Source organism: Peromyscus maniculatus, chromosome 7, assembly GCF_049852395.1.
Source record: "Peromyscus maniculatus bairdii isolate BWxNUB_F1_BW_parent chromosome 7, HU_Pman_BW_mat_3.1, whole genome shotgun sequence".
Taxonomy (NCBI): domain Eukaryota; kingdom Metazoa; phylum Chordata; class Mammalia; order Rodentia; family Cricetidae; genus Peromyscus; species Peromyscus maniculatus.
The window spans coordinates 32,684,805-32,704,290 of record NC_134858.1 but is presented as its reverse complement, the minus strand read 5'-3'; the positions used below and the strand labels follow the sequence as shown (position 1 = coordinate 32,704,290).

The following is a 19,486-nucleotide window of genomic DNA, read 5'->3' as shown; positions in this document are numbered from 1 at the left end:
TTCACAGCCAGCCGCATCCTCGGTCCCAGTATCTGTCCCGGTGCATCTGCCTGGCTGAAGTCTGCAGAGATAGCTCTTGGGGCCAGAGGCAGCCGTGGCCCCAGATGGGATGAGCTTCAGCTGGACCAAGTACCAGTCAACATCTGGCATAGTTAACGTTTGTGTCGGAAATGGTGGATGCACCTCCTTGTCCCCCAAACAGGTTCTTCCTGAGTCAAAGTGCTGGAGAACCTCATTGGGCACTGGTGTCAGTGAGTCTGGCATGGGAACCGAAAGAGGGCTGGGGCCTCAGTTCCACTTCCTGCAGCAGGGCCCCACCAAGATCCCTCGCACTGCCCTCTGAGAGCTGAGGAGGAAGATCACCTGGGGCTGGCCGCCCCGTGGCGTGGCTCTCTGCTCTTAGAGGAGGAAAGGGTCAGGCGCGGGTGTGATCTGCTCTAGTGTCTAGGTAGGAGCACAGGTGGAAACTGACTGACACCTGGAACTCCCGCCTCCTAGGTGGCCCGAGGCAGCCGGGATGACACTTCTCCCCAGGAACCCTGCTATCTGCTGAGAAACATGACCAGCAAATCCCGTGAGTGTTGTCCAGGGGCTCCCCCAAGCTGGAGGGTCCAGCAGCCATCCTCAGCAGCAGTGTCTTGGGATTCCCTCAGTGGTGGTAGACAGGCACACTGAGAGCCAGGGATCCTCTTTTCATCCTGAAATACCTGGGTCCCAGCTCCTGGGACAGGAGCCGCCAGGGACTGCTGTGCTGGGGGTAGAGGGATGGGTGAAGGAGAAGGTGGCCTGGAGCCGTGCCTTCCTGTCTCTGCCTCCAGCTCCTCTGTGCATGTACCTTGCAGGCTGGAAGTTCCTGGCCATGCTGGCTCTGGTCCTTGTCGCTGTCATGGTGTGGTATTCCATCTCCCGAGAAGATAGGTACGTTGAACTGTGAGTACGATTTCTGTGTCTTTCCGTTGTTTCTTGTCAGAGATGGGCTGGTACAAGGGCAGGGTGCCTAACAAGGCAGGAAGCTTTTGAGACCCTCGGCCTGACCTCTGCTCTTCAGCGGCTAGCCTAGAGTCCTTTCATGAGGGTGGGTGGGAGGGGTGAGGGGTGAGGATCCAGGTGGTTTTTGTGATCTCTCACAGAGGAAATACTGGGGCAGAAAGCTCTGCACCCTCCATGGTTTGGGTTCAAAGTGGAACTTGGGTTGAGGAGATGCTAACTCTGTAATCCTTCTCCAGTGCCACAGGAGCTCTGTGCCATCACTGGGGAGGTGGACCCTGCCTGGGATGCTGGCCTTGGGGCCTCAGTTGACTGGGCCTCCTGACTCTTCTCTTCCTCTCTCCAGCTTTTATTTTCCCATCACAGAGAAGAAAGAGCCGTGTTCCCAGGGTGAGGCAGAGAGGCAGGCCTCTAAGATTTTCGGCAAGTAAGCACCCGGGGATGGGACAGGGCTTGGGGGAATGCAGGATTGAGGGGGTTTTGCCTCATTGCTAACTGGCTGGAGGGTAGATGAAACTGGAATGACAAAGGCCTGACCTTGTTCAGCCAGACTAATCTCTTTCTCACCCCTACCCTGTGTAGCCATTCTAGGGAAAAGCCCATCTTCCTGCAGCTTAAGGATTATTTCTGGGTAAAGACACCATCGGCCTATGAGTTGCCCTTTGGGACCAAAGGGAGTGGTAAGTTATTGCTCAGCTCAGTGGACTAGCAGCTCACGACCTGTGAGTTGTTGTTCTGTGGGACCAAAGGAAGTGGTAAAATCATGAGTTGTCCTACCCAAGCATGTGGGAAGTTCATATCCTGTTCATGTGAGCCACACTGTTGGCCATTGCTGTCCACTGGCTCCAGGCCTGGGTTCTTTGCCCAGACTCAGGTACCTAGGTCAAGGAGAGAAAATCTGGGGAGTGGAGCGGGAGCAGCCCTTTAGAATGCGGATGACCATAGTCTCGGTTTCTTCTGTTCGTTCTTTTTGTAGAAGACCTTCTTCTCCGGGTGTTGGCCATCACTAGCTATTCTGTCCCTGAGAGCATACAGAGGTAAGGAGGGATTCTTCTCTTTGCAGTCTGGGCACCTTCACCTTTCCCCGCTCCAGTGTCAGATCAGCTTGGTTAGTACCATGTCAACCAGCCTTCGGTCGCTGGTTCACTGAGGCCAGTTTGACACTCCCTAGCCTACCTGTCTCCAGGAACTACAGGTATTCTAAAACCACAGCAAGCTGGGCGGTGGTGGCGCATGCCTTTGATCCCAGCACTCGGGAGGCAGAACCAGGTGGATCTCTGTGAGTTCAAGGCCAGCCTGGTCCACAGAGTGAGATCCAGGACAGGTACTAAAACTACACAGAGAAACCCTGTCTCAAAAAAACAAACAAACAAACAAAAAAAACAAACAAAACAAAACGAAACAAAACAAAACAACAACAACAACAAAAATTATAAAAACCACAGCAACCTAGCCTGAGCATCTAGATGCCAGAGTAGGCAGAAGTGTTGCCATGGCAACAGATAGACCTGAGCAACAGGCAAGCGAGCTGTGTCCGAGGGTTTCTCCTCCCCTCCCTTCTCCTCTTCTCTCTATTCGTGCTTTTTTTTTTTTTCCTTTATGTAGCCCAGGATGGATTTGAATTCTGCACTTTTCTTCTGACACTGCCTAAGTACTGAGGTTACAGATGTGTGCCAGCTTACCCAGCTCTTGTTCCCGGGGTTGCCTGTGGTAATCCACATGCTTCCCTTCCTCTTATTATCTCTTTGCCATGCTGGCTTGTTTGTACTTCACTTTGATGCCCGGGACTTCAAGGTCGGTAAGACCATTAGCAGGGCCACTTAGCATGCCTGATCCACGCAGATCATCAGGGGCCAAGGAGAACCTAGAGGTGACCCGAGGCGGCCCCCAGGCAGATGCAGAGCAGCGAGAGTTCAGCAGAGCAGGGGCTCCTTCTGGGTTTGACCGCTCCTCTTCCCATGGCAGCCTCGAGTGCCGTCGCTGTGTTGTGGTGGGGAACGGGCACCGGTTGCGCAACAGCTCACTGGGAAGTGTCATCAACAAGTACGATGTGGTCATCAGGTGCGTGACCATCCCTCCTGCCTCTTTTTGGGCCCTGGATGTCCCAAACGGGGCTGGCGAGAGGCCCGACATCTCCGGTAATGGATGTTCTTTCCCTGGTCCAGATTGAACAATGCTCCTGTGGCCGGTTACGAGGGAGACGTGGGCTCCAAGACCACCATCCGTCTCTTCTACCCTGAGTCGGCCCACTTCGACCCCAAAATGGAAAACAACCCAGACACACTCTTGGTCCTGGTAGCTTTCAAGGCAATGGACTTCCACTGGATTGAGACCATCTTGAGTGATAAGAAGCGGGTAAATTGGGACCGATGGGGGAGAGAGAGAGATGGTTATGGGGATGCTATCCTTGTCAGGGCTTCGTGTCCCACAGAGTGCCTTGTGATGACTTGAAAGAGTTGGTGAGGGGACAGCCAGAGCCTTGGGCCTCTCGCCAAGGGCATTGTTTTATAGGGCAGCTGATCAGCTGCCCTGCGTTATGGCTCAAGAGCCTGTAGGAGTTGGGGTGGCAGCCAGAGGCCCTTTGGGCTGGACGGTTGCCTGGAATAGCAGCACTGTCAGAATGTGTGAGAGACCCTGGAACAGGGGAGCTGTCCCACAGTCACCTTGGAACGGGCAGTATTTTTGTGCCTTTCTTGATGGTCCTCACAAAGAGCCTGCTCCCTCACTTGGCCCTCTGGTTAAAGGCTGAACTGTCTGATCTGGCATTTTTTTGCCCCGTGTGTAGACAGTCTAAGGCTCAAGCCCCTTCTTGTCTGCATATCTCTGAAACAGGTAGTGGTCAGAACCCCGCACTCTCCACATTACCCTTCCTTCCTCATAAGGGGACCCTTCGACCTCCTTTGGTCTCTCATCTCTGGCACAAGCGTTACCTCAATTCTGCTGCGCGCCTGAGGTATCAGCCTTGACTTGTGGACCCCATCCTCTGCCTGAAGACCACCGACTGGGTTAGAGTTCAGAAACAGGTCTTTACCTGTTTTCATCTCTCCCTTCTGACCCTGCCCCCGCTAGGTGCGCAAAGGTTTCTGGAAGCAGCCTCCCCTCATCTGGGATGTCAACCCCAAACAGATTCGGATTCTCAACCCCTTCTTTATGGAGATTGCAGCGGACAAGCTCCTGGGCCTGCCCATACAGCAGCCTCGAAAGATCAAGCAGGTGATGAGAAAGAAGCTGGGAACAGTGAGACCAAGCCAGGAGGAGATTGGGGTCCCCGGGTGGAAAGTGAGGAGGAACTCTTGAGAGGGTGCAGCTTGCCCTTGCCCTTTGAAGATAGGCTTCGTAGTGTGCTGCCCTGATGGACAGTGTGTACTTTGGAGAACTGAATGGGGGCACCCTGAAAGTAGGAGTGAGCGAAAGGTCTCGATTGGACTTGGGCACTGGACTTGACGATGTTTTTGGCAGGTTCTGGTCAGAGCCTGTAAACTGGGAGCTGCCGGTATACTCACTGGCCCTATCTTTGAGAACAGCCTGAGTCAATGAGGAGTTACTGTTAGACGCCTGTCTTGGAACATACTGATCTGATGTCTTGTCATGGGGATGGCGAACCAGTTTAGGGAGCTGTCAGTTTTGTGAGTCCCAGCTTTGATTTCAGCACTCTGTGTCCTGGTACTTCATTGGCAGGGTTTACCCCATAGTGTAGCTTTACAGACAGTTTTTCCATGTGTCTTAGACTTTCTCGTGGGGGCATGTGAGAAAGCAGAAGGAGGTCACCAGCAGGCATTGGCAGGACTCACGCACGGTTCTTCCACTTGCTGTGGTTATCAGGCAGGCCTAGGACTGGGGGATTTCAATTGCTTATCTGCATGGTGGGGATAATATTTGTGCTGACCTCTTAAGTCTATGGCGGGACTTAAGATAACGAAGTTGGAACACAGTGGCTGCTCTAACAGTATCTGTCCCTTGTTGTCTTCCTGTTAGTTTTCTAGAGACAGGCTGGCCTCAAACTCTTGGTAATCCTCCCAAGTGCTGGGGTTACAAGGATGAGCCACTATACCCAGCTAATATTAGCCAGATTTTAAATAAATATGCTTATTCTTGACTGTCTATGTTATTCAACACCATGCGTTGGACGCCTGCAGCGTGACTGCCTAGTGGTGAGCCTGAGCCCACGTGCTTGGAGACTAACCTGTGTCCCTGCTCTGAACAGATGCTGTGCAGCAGGATTAAGCAGTTCTAGGTTTCCTGCTGGATGAATGGGCCAGTGTGCTCTACTAACTGAATGCAGAGAATGCCAGGAGGAGGGGCAGTGTGGTGACTGTAAGGAACAGAGCTGCTGAGGAAGTGGTGGCCACGTGATTCTGCAGGACCCCAAACTGGATGCGAGAGCACAGGGTGGTTAAAGTGGCAGGGGTGGCCAGGGGTGGCAGTAGATGCCTGTAGTCCCAGCCCTTGAGAGGTAGAGGGAGGATTTCAAAGTTAGCCTCGGCTGCAGAGTAAGTTCAAAGCCAGCCAGGGCTACGTGAGCTCCTGTCTTACAAGGCAGCAAGGGTGAAGAAGAAGGCTTACCAAGAAGCAGTGAGGGGACAGAGACAATTGAAAGAGATGCTGGGAGAAAATTGGCTTTAAGAGGCCTTATGGAGTCCAGGAAGTGACTCTCGGGTGGGTGGGCAGGTGACGTGTTCTATAAAGCTGGCCGTTGGAGGTTAACAGGGCAAGCTTTCTGAAGTTTGAATATTAAATTGACCATTGCTGTGGATAACTTGGGGGTGGAGGGAATGGGATCCTCACAGCAGCCCATAAGGTGGGCAGGCAGGCAAGGTACAGTTGATCCTGCCCTACAGAGGCATATATCATCCCATAGAAGATCCCACAGCCACGAGTGTCAACCCGTCAGGCCCCAGGAGAAGGGCAGGTCCCCCAGTTCCCTCATTTATAAAATGAGGCTGATAATAGTATCTGGGCATATGTGTTTGGAAGGGGATTGAAGGGGGTGGTGTATTATACAGACAGGATCGTGGTGATTGTCACTGTTGTCATCCTGCTTGCCATGAACCTCCCTGGAGACCCAGATCTGTGGAGGTGAATTATCAGTATGCTGCTGTGTTGGCCAGACTTTCATCCCTGATAGCAGCAACTGACAAATGGACAGATGGATTTTGCTCATGGTCTCAGAGGTTTCCATCAGCCATGGCAGGAAGGACATGATGGAACTGGGCACTCACATGTGGCATGTGGGGAGCAGAGAGAAAATACCTACAGGTCCCTTACCTACCGGACAGTGGCCACGCACCTTTAGGGTGAGTGTTCACTCTTTAGTGAACCCTTACTGTCCTTCAAAGACACCCTTAGAAATGTACTATAGGGGGGCTGGAGAGATGGTTCAGTGGTTAAGAGCACCGAGTGCTCTTCCAGAGGTCCTGAGTTCAATTCCCAGCAACCACATGGTGGCTCACAACCATCTATAATGAGATCTGGTGTCCTCTTCTGGCCTGCAGGCAGAACACTGTATATGTAATAAATAAATAAACCTTTTAAAAAAAGTGTACTATAGTAATTCTGTAGGTACGTCTCAATCTAACCAGGTTGACAAGATAACCACAGTAGCCACTAGACATACAACAATTTAAAACTTAGCAACCGAGGGGGTGGCTTAGTAGTTCACGACATTCACTGCTTCTGCAGAGTACTTGGGTTTTCTTATATGCACCCACTTTGGGCAATTCGCCACCACCTGTAACCCTAGTTCCAGGGGACCCAATGCCTTCTTCCAGCCCCTGGAGGCTTCTGCATACACATGGTGCCCATAACTCAAGCAGGCGCATACACGTAGAAATAATAAATAGTTAAATCTCTAAATTTAAAACTTAATAATCAGGGGTGTGGAGCAGCATTAGAGCGCTTGCCTAGAATATAGGAGGCCCAGGTTCTAGCTCCTGCACAGCAAAAAGTTTAGAATTTCATAGGGTAGCAAATCACTTCCTCAGCTGCATTAGCTGCATTCAGGTGCCCGGTTGGTTAGCCGTTGCCCCTTTGGACAGCTAAGGCAAAGGATATTTCCATGGCAGAGCACTGAGCCTGAGTGTGTGTGAGGTGGGTGGTGGTGGAGGAGGGGATTGGGGCTCTTTCAAATGCCCTCCTACTCTGCCCTCAGAAGCCAACCACAGGTCTGCTAGCCATCACCTTGGCCCTACACCTCTGCGACTTAGTGCACATCGCTGGCTTCGGCTACCCGGACGCCTACAACAAGAAGCAGACCATCCACTACTACGAACAGATCACTCTGAAGTCTATGGCGGTAAGCAGCCCTCCCTGCTTGGGAATCCAGTGAGCCACAACGAGAGGGATGCTGGGTGCGGGGGAGGTGCAGGGACGGAAAGTGGTCTGGGATATGCTCATTCAGTGTCAGAAGTGGGACCCGGGCCTCTGGACACCCCAGCTGGCATCCTCTGCATTTGCCACATAACTTCTGTCTCCTTTCTGAGAGCCCACATAAGAAAGAAAACTCCCAAGGAGTGTGGGACCAGAAAGGGGGGAGGGAGACCTTTCTGAAGACAGAGAGCTACCTGGGGGCCCCTCACTGACTTCCTTGGCCATCTCCACAGGGGTCAGGGCACAATGTCTCCCAAGAGGCTGTAGCCATCAAGCGGATGCTAGAGATGGGAGCCGTCAGGAACCTCACGTACTTCTGACTTGGATGAAAGCTGTAACACGCCAGTTCCCTACGCTGCCATCGGAGTGGCCCCTGTCTAGGGCTTCTGGATGCCTGGTGCCAGTACAACTCACTTGAACTCACCCTCAGTGGGGAGGGTGTCCTGGGACTGGCCAGGTCTCAGGAGAGGCTGTGTCTCTGACTCCTCTGGTGGAGTCCACCTCCAGACAGGGTGGACACACTGAGGCTACAGGAGCCTGGCCAAGGGGGCGGGGCTTGCTGCTGTGGCATCCCCTCTCTGCCAGCACAAAGGGGTTTTGTTTGTTCTGGGGGCTCCTTTTTTTTTTTTATTTTGTTTGTTTGTTTGGGTTTTTGTTATTGTTATTGTTGTTGTTGTCGCTTGTTTGTTTGTTCTTTTGTTTTGTTCTGTTTTTGAGACAGGGTCTGACTGTGTAGCCCTGGCTTATCTGGAACTCACTACGTAGACCAGGCTGGCCTTGAACTCACAGAGATCCACCTGCCTCTGCCTCCCAAGTGTTGGGATTAAAGGTGTGTGCGAACACGCCTGGCCCCAGCAACAAGAGATTATTTAACGTGCTATTTAATTAAGGAGAAGAAAAAATGCAATGGGCTGGTCCCGTGGCATTCACAGAAGGGACACAACACAGTGTTCTGCCCACTTTTTAATAAGATTTACAGAAAATTGGCCTGTTAAGGCCCTGACCTAGAGCTGGCCTCCCGGGAGGATGGAGGCAGTGAGTGGGAGGCTGTCCTCCAGAGAGGGGTTGCTCCCTCCCAGCAGGCATGGGAAGGGCATTGACAAGGGGGCTCCATCTAGAAGGGGCCTCACCTGAAAAAGAGATTACAAAAGACCAATAAAATATTTTTTTTTTTCCTAAAATGGAAGCACCTGTGAGGCTGTGTGTCTTTTCGGGTTGGGGAGAATATGGCTGGGAGTGTGATCGCGTACAGACCTGAGATTATAGCAGGATACAGTCATTTCGGCAAAGAATTTGTACTGAGATGGTGCCCAGGTGAGCATTGCCACCCTGGCAGAGGGTATGAGCAAGCAGTGCCCAGAGCAGCCCTATCTTCAGACGCCCAGCCTGGTGTCTTGCATCCCCAGGGACTAAGGAAGGGAGGAGAGGTGCAGGGTGCCAGATGGAGGTGGCAGCATCTCCTCCCCTGTCCTCTTCTCTGGGAATGGCATGTTTTCAGGACAGGGTGGGGTTAGACAGAGAAAGCTATTTCTCTTCTCAAATTAAGTGGGAGTCATAAAACAGAGCCGGCGGAAGGTCCTGTGAGTGCAGCGGTATGGTTTGCCAAGGCTGGAGGACAGCGCTGGCGGGACTTGGCAAGTCCTGTGAGCTTGTCACTGGACCAGGGAATGAGACTGCTTCTGTCCCAGGCCCCTTGGATCTTCAGTCCTGCCATTTGCTTGGCTCTCTGGCCTCTATTCTCCACCTTCCAGGCCCTGCTCTGCTGCCAGCTGGGCCTACTGCCACCCCCACAGCTGTTCCTTTACATCTGGAGCCAGGAGGGAGTGTTGGAACTCACAGCTGGGTTCCGCCCCGCCGGGCTTGCTCAGAAAGAGCTGCAGTCTTGAGGTTTTTTTTGAGACAAGCCAAGCCGGGATGCGATGGATACAGAAAGGCTTGGGAGGGAATGAGCAGGATGACACCACACTGGAACAGTACGGAGAACAGCCAGCCTCATCCAACAGGGCACTCCTGAGGAACAGCTCAAGTGGAGCTGTGTGTGGTCTGAGGGGATTCTGAAAAGCAGTTGGACCATAGTGTCTGAAGCCCCCCCTCATTTCTCTCCCACTGGGACAAGCTATCTTACAGGCTCCGTCCTGGGCAGACTTTGTAGGGGTTTGTGAGTGCCTCTAGGCATCTACGCTTTGCTTATCCCAAAAAGGGAGTATCCATTTCTCCATCCAAGGCCTTTGAAAGTGACTGTCTGCACATATGATCCAGCTGCCCTGGACTGAGGCCACTGCCTGATACTGAACATGCCTCAACTTGAGCCAGAAGCCAACACACTGGGTCACGCTGCCCCTCCCAGCTCCACAAGTTCACGTACATGGGGGAGTTGATAATCTTAGGGTGACATCCAGACCCTCACGATTGCATACACAGCAAAGTGTGTGTCTGGGCATCCACCCAGCCCATTCTTTGCTGGGGGTGGGAATGGGCCTAGCTCTCTCCAAACTGTGCAAGCTGAGGCAATACCCGGCAAGGGTCAGGCCTGGGAGGGGAGCTTTGATGTGGAGTTGTTGGATAGAGTTCCTTGGTGTTCTGGGAAAGAAGTTTTCAGCCCAACTTATGTGAATGGATTGTCTGCCAGCTTGCCTGGTACTGATTAAACCTTGCCCTGAAAAGGCAGCGGAGGGGGCGGGGGGGGGGAGAGAATGGGGGCACAACTGGGTTTACATCAGGTTGGGCCGGGTTAACTCCTGCCAATGCGCTCCGGGCTTCAATCCCAATTCTGGCCTTCAAACCAAAGGACGCATCCACGTATTTCAGTTACCTGGGGTGACTGAAAAACGGAGATTCCTGGGTCTCAGGGGTGTGGGGTTCGGAATCAAAATCTTACAAGCATCCAGATCCACCGCTCTTAAGTCTGGACTCGAGGAAGATCTCATGGGCCTCTTTTTAACCCTCCCGTCTGGTTTGCAATTAAAACCCATCCTAATCTCCGGTGCCCTTGAGCGGTGTTAAATTAGGCGCACGCGCAGGTTACGCCCCAGGCGGGGTGGGGGTGGGGGCTCGACGGCGCTGAGTCGGCCCAACCCTTGTCGGTGGCTGGGCGGGGCCATCGGACTGAGTGGGCGGGGCTATCGAGCTGAGTTTCCGGGCCCGCCGCCCTCCAAACGGTTTGCGGGTCTCCGCCCAAGTCCGCTGCATCCAGCTGAGCACTGGGTCCCCCTGTTCTCTCCGGGAGTGGGGAGTCGGGGTATATCGCTGCTCGGAGCTTTGCCGTGCCCCACGAGGCCCAAGAGAACAGACCGACTGCCGGGGAGCCAAAGATGTTTTCACCACTGTGTTAGATTCTACAAACCAAGACCTCCTTCTTGGGGTGGCGGAGGGGGAGACTGAGGCCCTACAAACGAAGGGAGGATCTCCCAGCTTGAGACCACCGTCCTGGGCGACACAGAGTATAATAGGTCTTTCAGCTAACACACTTAAACGATGTCTTAAATACTTCAGGGTGTTGGTTTTTTTTTTTTTTATTTTTTAAAAAAATTGTTTTATTTTAAATGTATCTGTGAATGGTGTGCACATGTGAGGTCAGAAGCGTTGTATCCTCCTGGAGCTGAAGTTACAGGTGGTTGTGAGCTGCCCATCATGGATCCTTGGGGACCGAATTCTGGTCGTCTGGCCCTGCATGCTCTTAACCGCTGAGCCATCTTTTCCGAGCCCCTCTACTTGAGGTTTTGATGAACACTTTCAGAGGACATAAGTATATATCCAATTGCTTTCCTCCTGAGACTGTCTAGTCTGCAAAAAGTTGGAACTTGGAAACAATACTGTCTGCGAGACAGTTAAGTGTAGTGTGCGCACAAAAAGCGGCCCCTCCCTGCCGTGTCATTTAATTAGCAGAAGAAACCTCTGTTTCTCCATCTGGAAAATACCGATTACCCATGCCTGTCTCACAATGAAATCCTAAGGATCTAATGGGAGCACGATTGTAAAGACATTGCGTGGACTGTAAAGCGAGTTATAAATAACGGGATTGTAAAGCAGCCTTGCGTAATGGAAAACGCTGGAGAGTGTATGGAACCCGTGAGCTAGATTTGTGGGACCAAATACTTGCCCCCGTACTGAGTTAACCCACTTGGTAAGAAAAGTGTCTTGAATCATACAGAGACTGTGTGTGTGTGAGTGTGTGTGTGTGTGTGTGTGTGTGTGTGTGTGTAAGGAAGGTTTTGGATAATCAGTGGACTGAGTTCAAACCCACTTTCCAGCAGTGGTTTTTAAGTTAAGAATCCCTGCCGCTTCTAGGGATTCTTGGGGAAAAGTTCGGAGGGTGAAGTCCCTCATTTTTAGTGGTATGTGGAATGTAACAGCAGCTTCCTAAACATGCTTGAGAAGCACAGCTTCATAGTTGACACACACTCCTCTAAGCCTTCTGATTTTCATTTTGTAATCTTAATTATAGCTATAGAAAATGATTTGGTAGTTCAAAATCACCTTGGTTCTGTACAGGCTGTGGTTTTAGGAAATTAGATCTGAACTGAAAAGTTGGAGGTGTGTGCAGATGGCCCCCAACTAATGAGGATTCCACTGTGAAATCAGGATGCATTCAGTGGAATTTTGATCTTCCTAGCTAATGATGTGTGTGTGTAACAATATTCCCTTGATGCTGGCCAGGGACAGTGACCCACAGCACATAGAGCCATTCATGTGGCCATGGGGTGGGGCATGGTGCTCTACTGTGGGCTGTGTTGTAGCTAGGTGTATTACTGCTTTTTTTTTTTTTTTTTTTTTTTTTTTTTTTTTTCTTGAGGCAGGGCCTTGCTGTATATCCTGGGCTAGCTTTGGTACTCACTATGTAACCCAGGCTGACCTTGAGCTCGTGGCAATCCTCCTGCCTCTTCAGTGCTAGTATTACAAATTGTGTCATCACACCTAGCTTAAATGTATGTTTTTACTTATACTATTTATCACCAACAAAGAAGTGTATCAGGATATAACCCCATTATAAATCAAGGTGTGTGTGTGTGTGTGTGTGTGTGTGTGTGTGTGTGTGTGTGTGTACACTCCATCTACTTTTTTTCTGTTCCATTCTTTGTTAAAACAAAACAAACAAACAACAACAACAAAAACCTTGCTCAGTGTCAGGTCCAAAGAAAGTAGGGACAGCTGGTCAGTGGTGGCGCACACCTTTAATCTCAGCACTTGGGAGGCAGAGGCAGGCATGGATCTCAGTGAGTTTGAGGCCAGCCTAGTCTACAAAGCAAGTTTCAAGACAGCCAGGACTGTTACAAAGAGAAACCCTGTCTCAAAAAAAAATCCTGTCTCAAAAAAAACAGAGAAAAAGAAAGGAAGGAAGGAAGGAAAGAAGGAAGGAAGGAAGGAAGGAAGGAAGGAAGGAAGGAAGGAAGGAAGGAAGGAAGGAAGGAAGGAAGGAAGGAAGGAAGGAAGGAAGGAAGGAGAAAGCAGGGACCAATGGCTGTCTGTGGTGCCCATTAGCACACCAAAGTGCTTGGGGTCTCCAGGCTCCCTCAGCATCACAACTCCCTTTGGCTCTTGTCTGCTTGTCTCACCCAGCCCTCTACCCTAAACTTCTCCAGGTCACGAGCTTCCCTTTCCCCAGCCTCGCATTCCCACAGAATCCTGCCATTTCGACCGTGCACCCTCTTGGTTCTCTCTCTTCAGTCTTCCTCTCTTGGCCCCCACTCTATGGGTCCTCCACTCTTTGCTCTCTCTCTTATTTTCGTCTCCTCTCTTCCTCTCTGGATCCTCCCTGCCACCCCCCCCAATGACCCCATCCATTCTGCTGGCCTTGTTTAGTCTACTACTTTCTCCCCTGTTCTCTGGCTGTACTGTGCTTCATATCTACAATAAAAAACCTTCTCCTTAATCATACCTTGGAGCAACCATATCCTCACTTTATACAATTAGGATCTTTGGATTTCTGTGCCCATGAAATAAGCTGACTAGATATGATGGTGTGCACACGTTTAATCCCAGCACTCTGGAGGCAGAGGCAGATGGATCTCTGAGTTCAGGGCCAAACCTGGTCTACAGAGAAGTTCCAGGACAGTTAGGGCAACAAAGAGATGCCCTGTCTGAAAAACAAAACAAAACAATAAATACGGTAGAGGGGTGGGGGAGGGGTATGCAATTCAGCTGGAAGGTGTTTGCCTAGCACACACAAAACTCTGAGTTCGAGTCTCAATACCACACAAATAGAATGTGGTCAACGCACACCTGCAATCCCAGCACTTGGGAAATGATGGCATGATGATCCCAAGTTGGAGGTCATCCTTAGGTACATAGCCAGATTGAAGCCAAGCCTGGGTTACATAAAACTGTTTCAAAAAGGAAAGGGGATGAAAAAGCGAAGTTGGGAAATGATCCTGAAGCTCACACCCCATTTGGGAGGAGCCCAGATGCTTGGAAGCCTCAGCTTCTTCACTTAGGAGGACAGCAGGAAGAACAGCTAGTGTTTGGCGGAAGGGTTGGGGAAACTTGAACTCTGGGCGGCAGGTGTTATTGCTTGCTCATATCAGATTCCGGGGGAGGGCTGACAGTGTGAAGTATACAGAAGCATGTCTTCCCTCTAGGAAAGATGGGGAGGGTAGAGAGGATGGAGCTGGGTGGAGCTGGGCAGAGAGAATGAGAGGAAGCCGGGATGTCAAAACACCCCTTGAGGACCCAAGTTGCAATTACTGACCGAGGTTGTTCCAGAACCATCTGTGATTCAGAGACTTCCTAAAACACCGTTTACATCTCCCATGAACTTTAACACTTACTTCACTTGTCTCAAAGTGAGGTTTTCTCTGTGTTAAGCATCGAGCTTCTCTGCCTGAGGAGGTGAATCTCGGGAGTAGAAGTTGGAGTCTGACAGGGACACCGGCCCGTCCTTCCGCTGTGCATTTGCTGCACTGATGTGGCCCTTGTGTGACAGGCGAGCCAGAGAAACTTTCAGATCAGGTTACCTGAAACCCCCCCCCCCCCCCCCCCGCTGTCGCCCTCACCGGCATCACTTCGTCTACACTTGCGTTTTTTCGGAATTTCTCCAAAAGTCAGTACCCACTTAGTGTCAAGAATGCAGTTTCTCAGTGCCCAGGCAACACAGCCCTGGTCCTTAAATTTCCATGCAGAAGCGGTGAGGTGGTGTCTTTAACTTAGTCCCCTTTAGATCCTCTTTGCCTGATTGGCAGTGACTCTTAGGGGATGCGTCCTTTCCTAAATTCAGCTTCTTACGTGGAATAATATTTTCCTCTTGCTTAACTGGGGACAGATTTCACAGGACTCACATTCTCCCAATGAAGTTGTGGCTTCCAGACTTCATTTTCTAATCTTTTTGGGTGTTAATTCTTTAGACTCACCGTTCCCCCCAACACACACACACACACACACACACACACACACACACACACACACACACACACCTGCTGAGGACAATTTTAAGAGCCATGCCATATTGCCTGCCTGAGTTAAGTTTCTGTTGTCCAGTATTGACCCACTAACCAGAAACTTTTGACATGCCTGGACAAGTCCTGAGTTATTAAAAAATAACTTAATATTTCCTTATCTTTCTGCTACAGTGACCAATAGTAACAATGTTTTGTGGTTAGGTTCCTTGGTTGGGTTGCTTGGCAATTCACAGCTCCCTGATCTTTTCCCAAAGGAAGTTTCCTGGTCTGCTTACTATCAAACCCACCTGAGAAAAATAAAATTTTGCGGCTTGATCAGAATACTGTCTTGCTGTCAGTTCTTTGTGTCTCTTGTCCCTTCATTCGCCATTCCCCCTTCTAGGGTCTCTGCTAAAGATCCCACTGGCCGGGACACACACCACCACCACAACCACTACAATTAGAGCATTCTTCAAATGTCCTCATTGTATCCCAAGATATAAGGAATCCTTGCATTCCAAGGATCATAGGGTTTAGGAACAGCAGAAAGAGATGCTTTGTTTTTTGTCTGTTGTTCCCCAGTCAGAGAGCTCAAGGGAGCCTCCTTTTGATTTTTTTTTTTCTGAGACAGGGTTTCTCTGTGTAGCTTTGGAGCCTGTCTGTAGACCAGGTTGGCCTCGAACTCACAGAGATCTGGCTGCCTCTGCCTCCGGAGTGCTGGGATTAAAGGCGTGTGCCATCACTGCCTGGCTTTAAGGGATCCTCTTGATCGGGGTTCAGGATGTCCCTGCTCTGTGAGTCGAAGAAGAGCACTGGGTACAGGGAGTGACAAGTGGATATTGACAGAGGCACACCTACTGCCGGGCTGGCTAAGGGTATATATAGCTCAGTGGAAAGTGGGAAAAAAAATCTCCCATAGGGTAGTGGACACATAATGTGTATATAATATCAAGGTTGTACACCACAGCTCAACGGTGTATCCTGTGAATGATACATGTTCACAAAAAGTTGTTTGTTTGCTTATTGTTTGTTTTGAAGTTCTGGGGATCAAACCCAGGGCTTTGCACAAGTTAAGTAAGCACCTTGCCACTGAGCTACACCCTTATCCTCCACAAAGGGCCTTTTAAGGAGAGCTGTGGTAGGATTTAAACTGCAAGGCTTGTGACAAAAGCTTTCAGTGCATGCCAGATCCGGATTAGGCATGAGGGGAGGTGTCTCCAGGAAGAACAGCAACTATGGAGGGCGAGAATCGATAATCCAGGAGCAAACACCTGCTCATCTGAGAAAATAATCCTTGCCAGCAGAGAAGGGCAACTTGACATTTTCTCCTTTTTCCCTGTTTGTGACCTGGCTAGGAAGACTGAAACACAAGGGATGACCCGAGCCTTCTTGATCCGCAGAGACGGGAGCTGGCTGCAGGTTTTGATGCCAGAAATGCCAATGGCTGGTGTGCACTTACCGCTTCTAAAGCCAACCCAGCTGAGATGCTTCCGAAAGACCTCTGTAAAGCGGGAGGGAAATTGGAGATTTCACATCCTTGTCAATCAGTTTAGGTCTAAATGTTTTTTTTTGTTTTTTTTTGTTTTTTTTTTTTCCTAGCAGACAAACTTACAGACCCTTTAAATAATTTATATTTGAATTAGGATTTTTAAAATTTAAGTATTTGGGGTTGGGGATTTAGCTCAGTGGTAGAGCGCTTGCCTAATAAGCGCAAGGCCCTGGGTTTGGTCCTCAGCTCTGGAAAAAAAAAAAAAAAGACAAAATTTAAGTAGCTGTACAGTTAGTAAGAGTTTGAGAGCAGGGCGTGGCCAGTGATGGAGTACTTTCCTAGCCTGCTCAAAGCCCTGGGCTTGATCCTTCGTACTACAAAAGAAAAGAAAAAAATAGTAAAAGTTTGTCTTATGGGGAAATTTTGTAAGCAGGATTCTAAGGGCAGAACTTCCCTTCATTTTTTATTTTTTCTTGATGGATGCCATCACAAATCACACATTCCTGGGAAGTTCTAATCAAACTGGTGGATGTGAACCCTTCCGTTTCACTTCCTGCTTCATAATAGCAAATGCCATACCCAGCATATTTTCCTTCTCATCCAGGAAGTGAGGGATGAATTTCCTGTTAACTCTTCTCTGTTCTGAGAAACCATCCAAGGACAACGATGTGGCCGTTGTCGGGTCTGTCTACATTGTTTGTCGTTTTGGATTCCCGAAACTCAAGGGTGGCTTTCTAGGCCCGCGCTGTAAAATGACTTGTTTCAACAGGCTTCTCAGAAATAGATTCAGCATGGTGGCATTTCAGCTCTTCACTCGAGAGCACTTCCTTTTCTGTGGAAGTTGAAGCATGATGGAAATAACCCCGGCCTTTGCAGACTGATAGCAAGCCTGAGAATTAGAAACTGGGCTCCTGTCCAGTGACTGTGAGCCAATAATGAAGTCCCAGCTATCAGAAAACTGGATCCTGGCCTGGAGTGGGGGGTGATACACAGAGTGTCTTTGTTTCTCAGGGAGTTTGTGGTCTTTCCAGGTCATCTGGGGACTTAAGGTAGAGGATGGAGGCTGGCCTCCTTGACGGAGTTGTGGCTTGTCTTTGTTCAGCCAGCCCTTGAGTGGCATGTGGCCTGCACTGTTAGCCACTTCCGCCAGGACTCTAGAGAGTGGCTTTGAGCTTGCACTGTGTCATGGATACATCGTGCACTGGCATGTGTGTCCAGATCTTACATTTGCTTCTTATTATCTCTGTGATCTTGAGCAAGTCTTTTGGCTTCTTTCAGCCTCGTTCCCACATATGTAAAAGATGAGGATGCTTTATCAAAGTGTGAGGAGGATTCAGTAAAATGCGAGCGTAGAACACTCATTCTGTCCCACAGGAAAACACCTACAGGAGAATTGGGGCTTCCCACTTCCTCCCCCTCCTACCTTTTCTCTACCTCCACTCCTGTGAGAGTCAGCAAGGCTGGAGACAACTGAGAGATGAACATGTTTGGGCTCCTTCTCAATGCTCCAGAGAACTCTACCCCCACCCGCAACCTCAAGTGGAGGGAGCTTCACCTACAGAAAACTGTCCAGTTCACTGTATGCTTTTCTGTCCATGTTGTACTCTCTTACAAGCACTGTGTACAGGTGACCTATTTCTTCTGCAATTCTTAATGTGTTTGTGCATGGGAAAGTTCCGCAGCATACAGCCTAGTCTGGTTGTGGTATTCTTGGTGCTGTCATTTCATTGTCTATGATTATCCACATTTTTTTTTTTCTCGGTGAGTGTCAAGGTCCTAGAGGGTGCTGGGCTCATTCTGTTCCATGGGGCAGTTTTCTTTCCTGATATGGTTATTGTGCCATAATCCTTGATTCTGGGAAAGAATGGATACTTCCACCCTATTAATTCAGTGTGTGTGTGTGTGTGTGTGTGTGTGTGTGTATGAGAGAGAGAGAGAGAGAGAGAGAGAGAGAGAGAGAGAGAGAGAGAGAGAGAGAGAGAGAGGAGAAAGAGATAGGGGGTGTATAGGGTAAAGTGAGCTGTGGTCAGGATTAGGAAGTAGTTTATCCCACCATGTCCAAGTGGGAAAGACTGGGAGAAATTAATGGGCCAATCCTCTTAAGTCATTCCTTTCTTATTCCAGCACATCAAGACAGTTTCCATGTAGTCGTGGGCCTTTGTCCTCCGTTGGCAAAGGGTAAATGCCTATGAGAAGAGGGAAAGCTTTCTGAGATGAACCTAGAGGGGACAGGGATCAACAATCCTGGAATCTATGACAAGCCAAGATGGTACAAGGAGCAGGATGCAGGGCTCCAGCGAAGACTTTCATTTCTGATGGGTTTCTAATCCTCTGGCTTGGGAACTGCAGAGGAAGCTATCAAGGAAACTGAGAAAGTTTTGAAGCTATAGGAAATATAATTGAAGCAGAAAGTTACTGAGTGGAGTGGCTATGAAGGCTAGGCATAAGATCTAAGGTTGGGATCATTCAAGGAAACTGTGGGTGGAAGAGGCACAGACTTGATGATGAAGGGTCTCATGATTGGTAAGGACCTCCAAGAAGTCGCAGAGGAAGAGTCAAAAGCTGTTGAGGACAATTTGGTTCTTCAGAGTTCCATTTGAACCTCACTCCCTGTACTAGAACACTAATTCACTTATCCATCCTGTCTGCTGTGAAGATGTTTAGAAATTTACTCCGGCCAGGCGGTAGTGGTACACACCTTTAATCCCAGCACTGGGAGGCAGAAGCAGGTGGATCTCTGAGTTCTAGGCCAGCATGGTCTACAAAGCAAGTTCCAGGCCAACCAGGGCTCCATGAAGAAGCCCTGTCTCAAAAAACCAAAAAAAAAAAGGGTAACTCATGTGTGTGTGTGTGTGTGTGTGTGTGTGTGTGTGTCCCATACTTGAGTGTTAGAGTGTTGGTGGTGGATTATGGCCTTTCAAGAGGGCCAGCTTCCTATTTCCAAAGTGGAGGAAAACGTCCCTACAGAATATTACTAAGACAAAATGCTAGAAGGATCTGGCCTGTGTCCAGAGTGATGGTATTGACTCACTGCATTTGGCAGGACCAAGGTTGGCAAGACCTGTTATTTGGATGATGTCATCCACAGAGAGTCAACCTATAGGTTCTATTATGGCCATAACCAGCCCCACCAATGACCTTCCCTGCCTGGGAAAAACCCAAGTGAAGAACATCCAAAACCAACCAAACCAACCACACCCCTGGGTTCCCACAATGCGCTTGGACTCTTGGGGTCTTCCTGTGGCTCTGCAGGAACAAAAGCACAGGACAGCTT

The 19,486-nt window shown here is 49.8% G+C and overlaps 1 protein-coding gene across 12 annotated transcripts in view; it reads left to right on the top strand.

Moving 5' to 3' along the window:
- Window positions 1-8,539, top strand: part of St3gal4 (ST3 beta-galactoside alpha-2,3-sialyltransferase 4) — a 42,301-nt gene extending 33,762 nt beyond the window's left edge. For 5 of the 12 annotated variants that reach the window (XM_076575959.1, XM_042280626.2, XM_076575960.1 and 2 more), the window contains exons 2-11: window positions 499-574; window positions 843-930; window positions 1,334-1,414; window positions 1,570-1,667; window positions 1,964-2,024; window positions 2,953-3,048; window positions 3,153-3,342; window positions 4,057-4,200; window positions 7,136-7,279; window positions 7,587-8,539. In XM_076575959.1, the coding sequence (XP_076432074.1) occupies window positions 559-574; window positions 843-930; window positions 1,334-1,414; window positions 1,570-1,667; window positions 1,964-2,024; window positions 2,953-3,048; window positions 3,153-3,342; window positions 4,057-4,200; window positions 7,136-7,279; window positions 7,587-7,673 (1,005 nt within the window). In that variant the 5' untranslated portion in view covers window positions 499-558 and the 3' untranslated portion in view covers window positions 7,674-8,539. Of the gene's footprint in view, window positions 1-498; window positions 575-818; window positions 931-1,333; window positions 1,415-1,569; window positions 1,668-1,963; window positions 2,025-2,952; window positions 3,049-3,152; window positions 3,343-4,056; window positions 4,201-7,135; window positions 7,280-7,586 lie in introns of all 12 variants that reach the window. The other 7 variants (XM_076575958.1, XM_042280625.2, XM_076575957.1 and 4 more) reach the window with 3 other exon arrangements.
- Window positions 8,540-19,486: the final 10,947 nt, after the last annotated feature.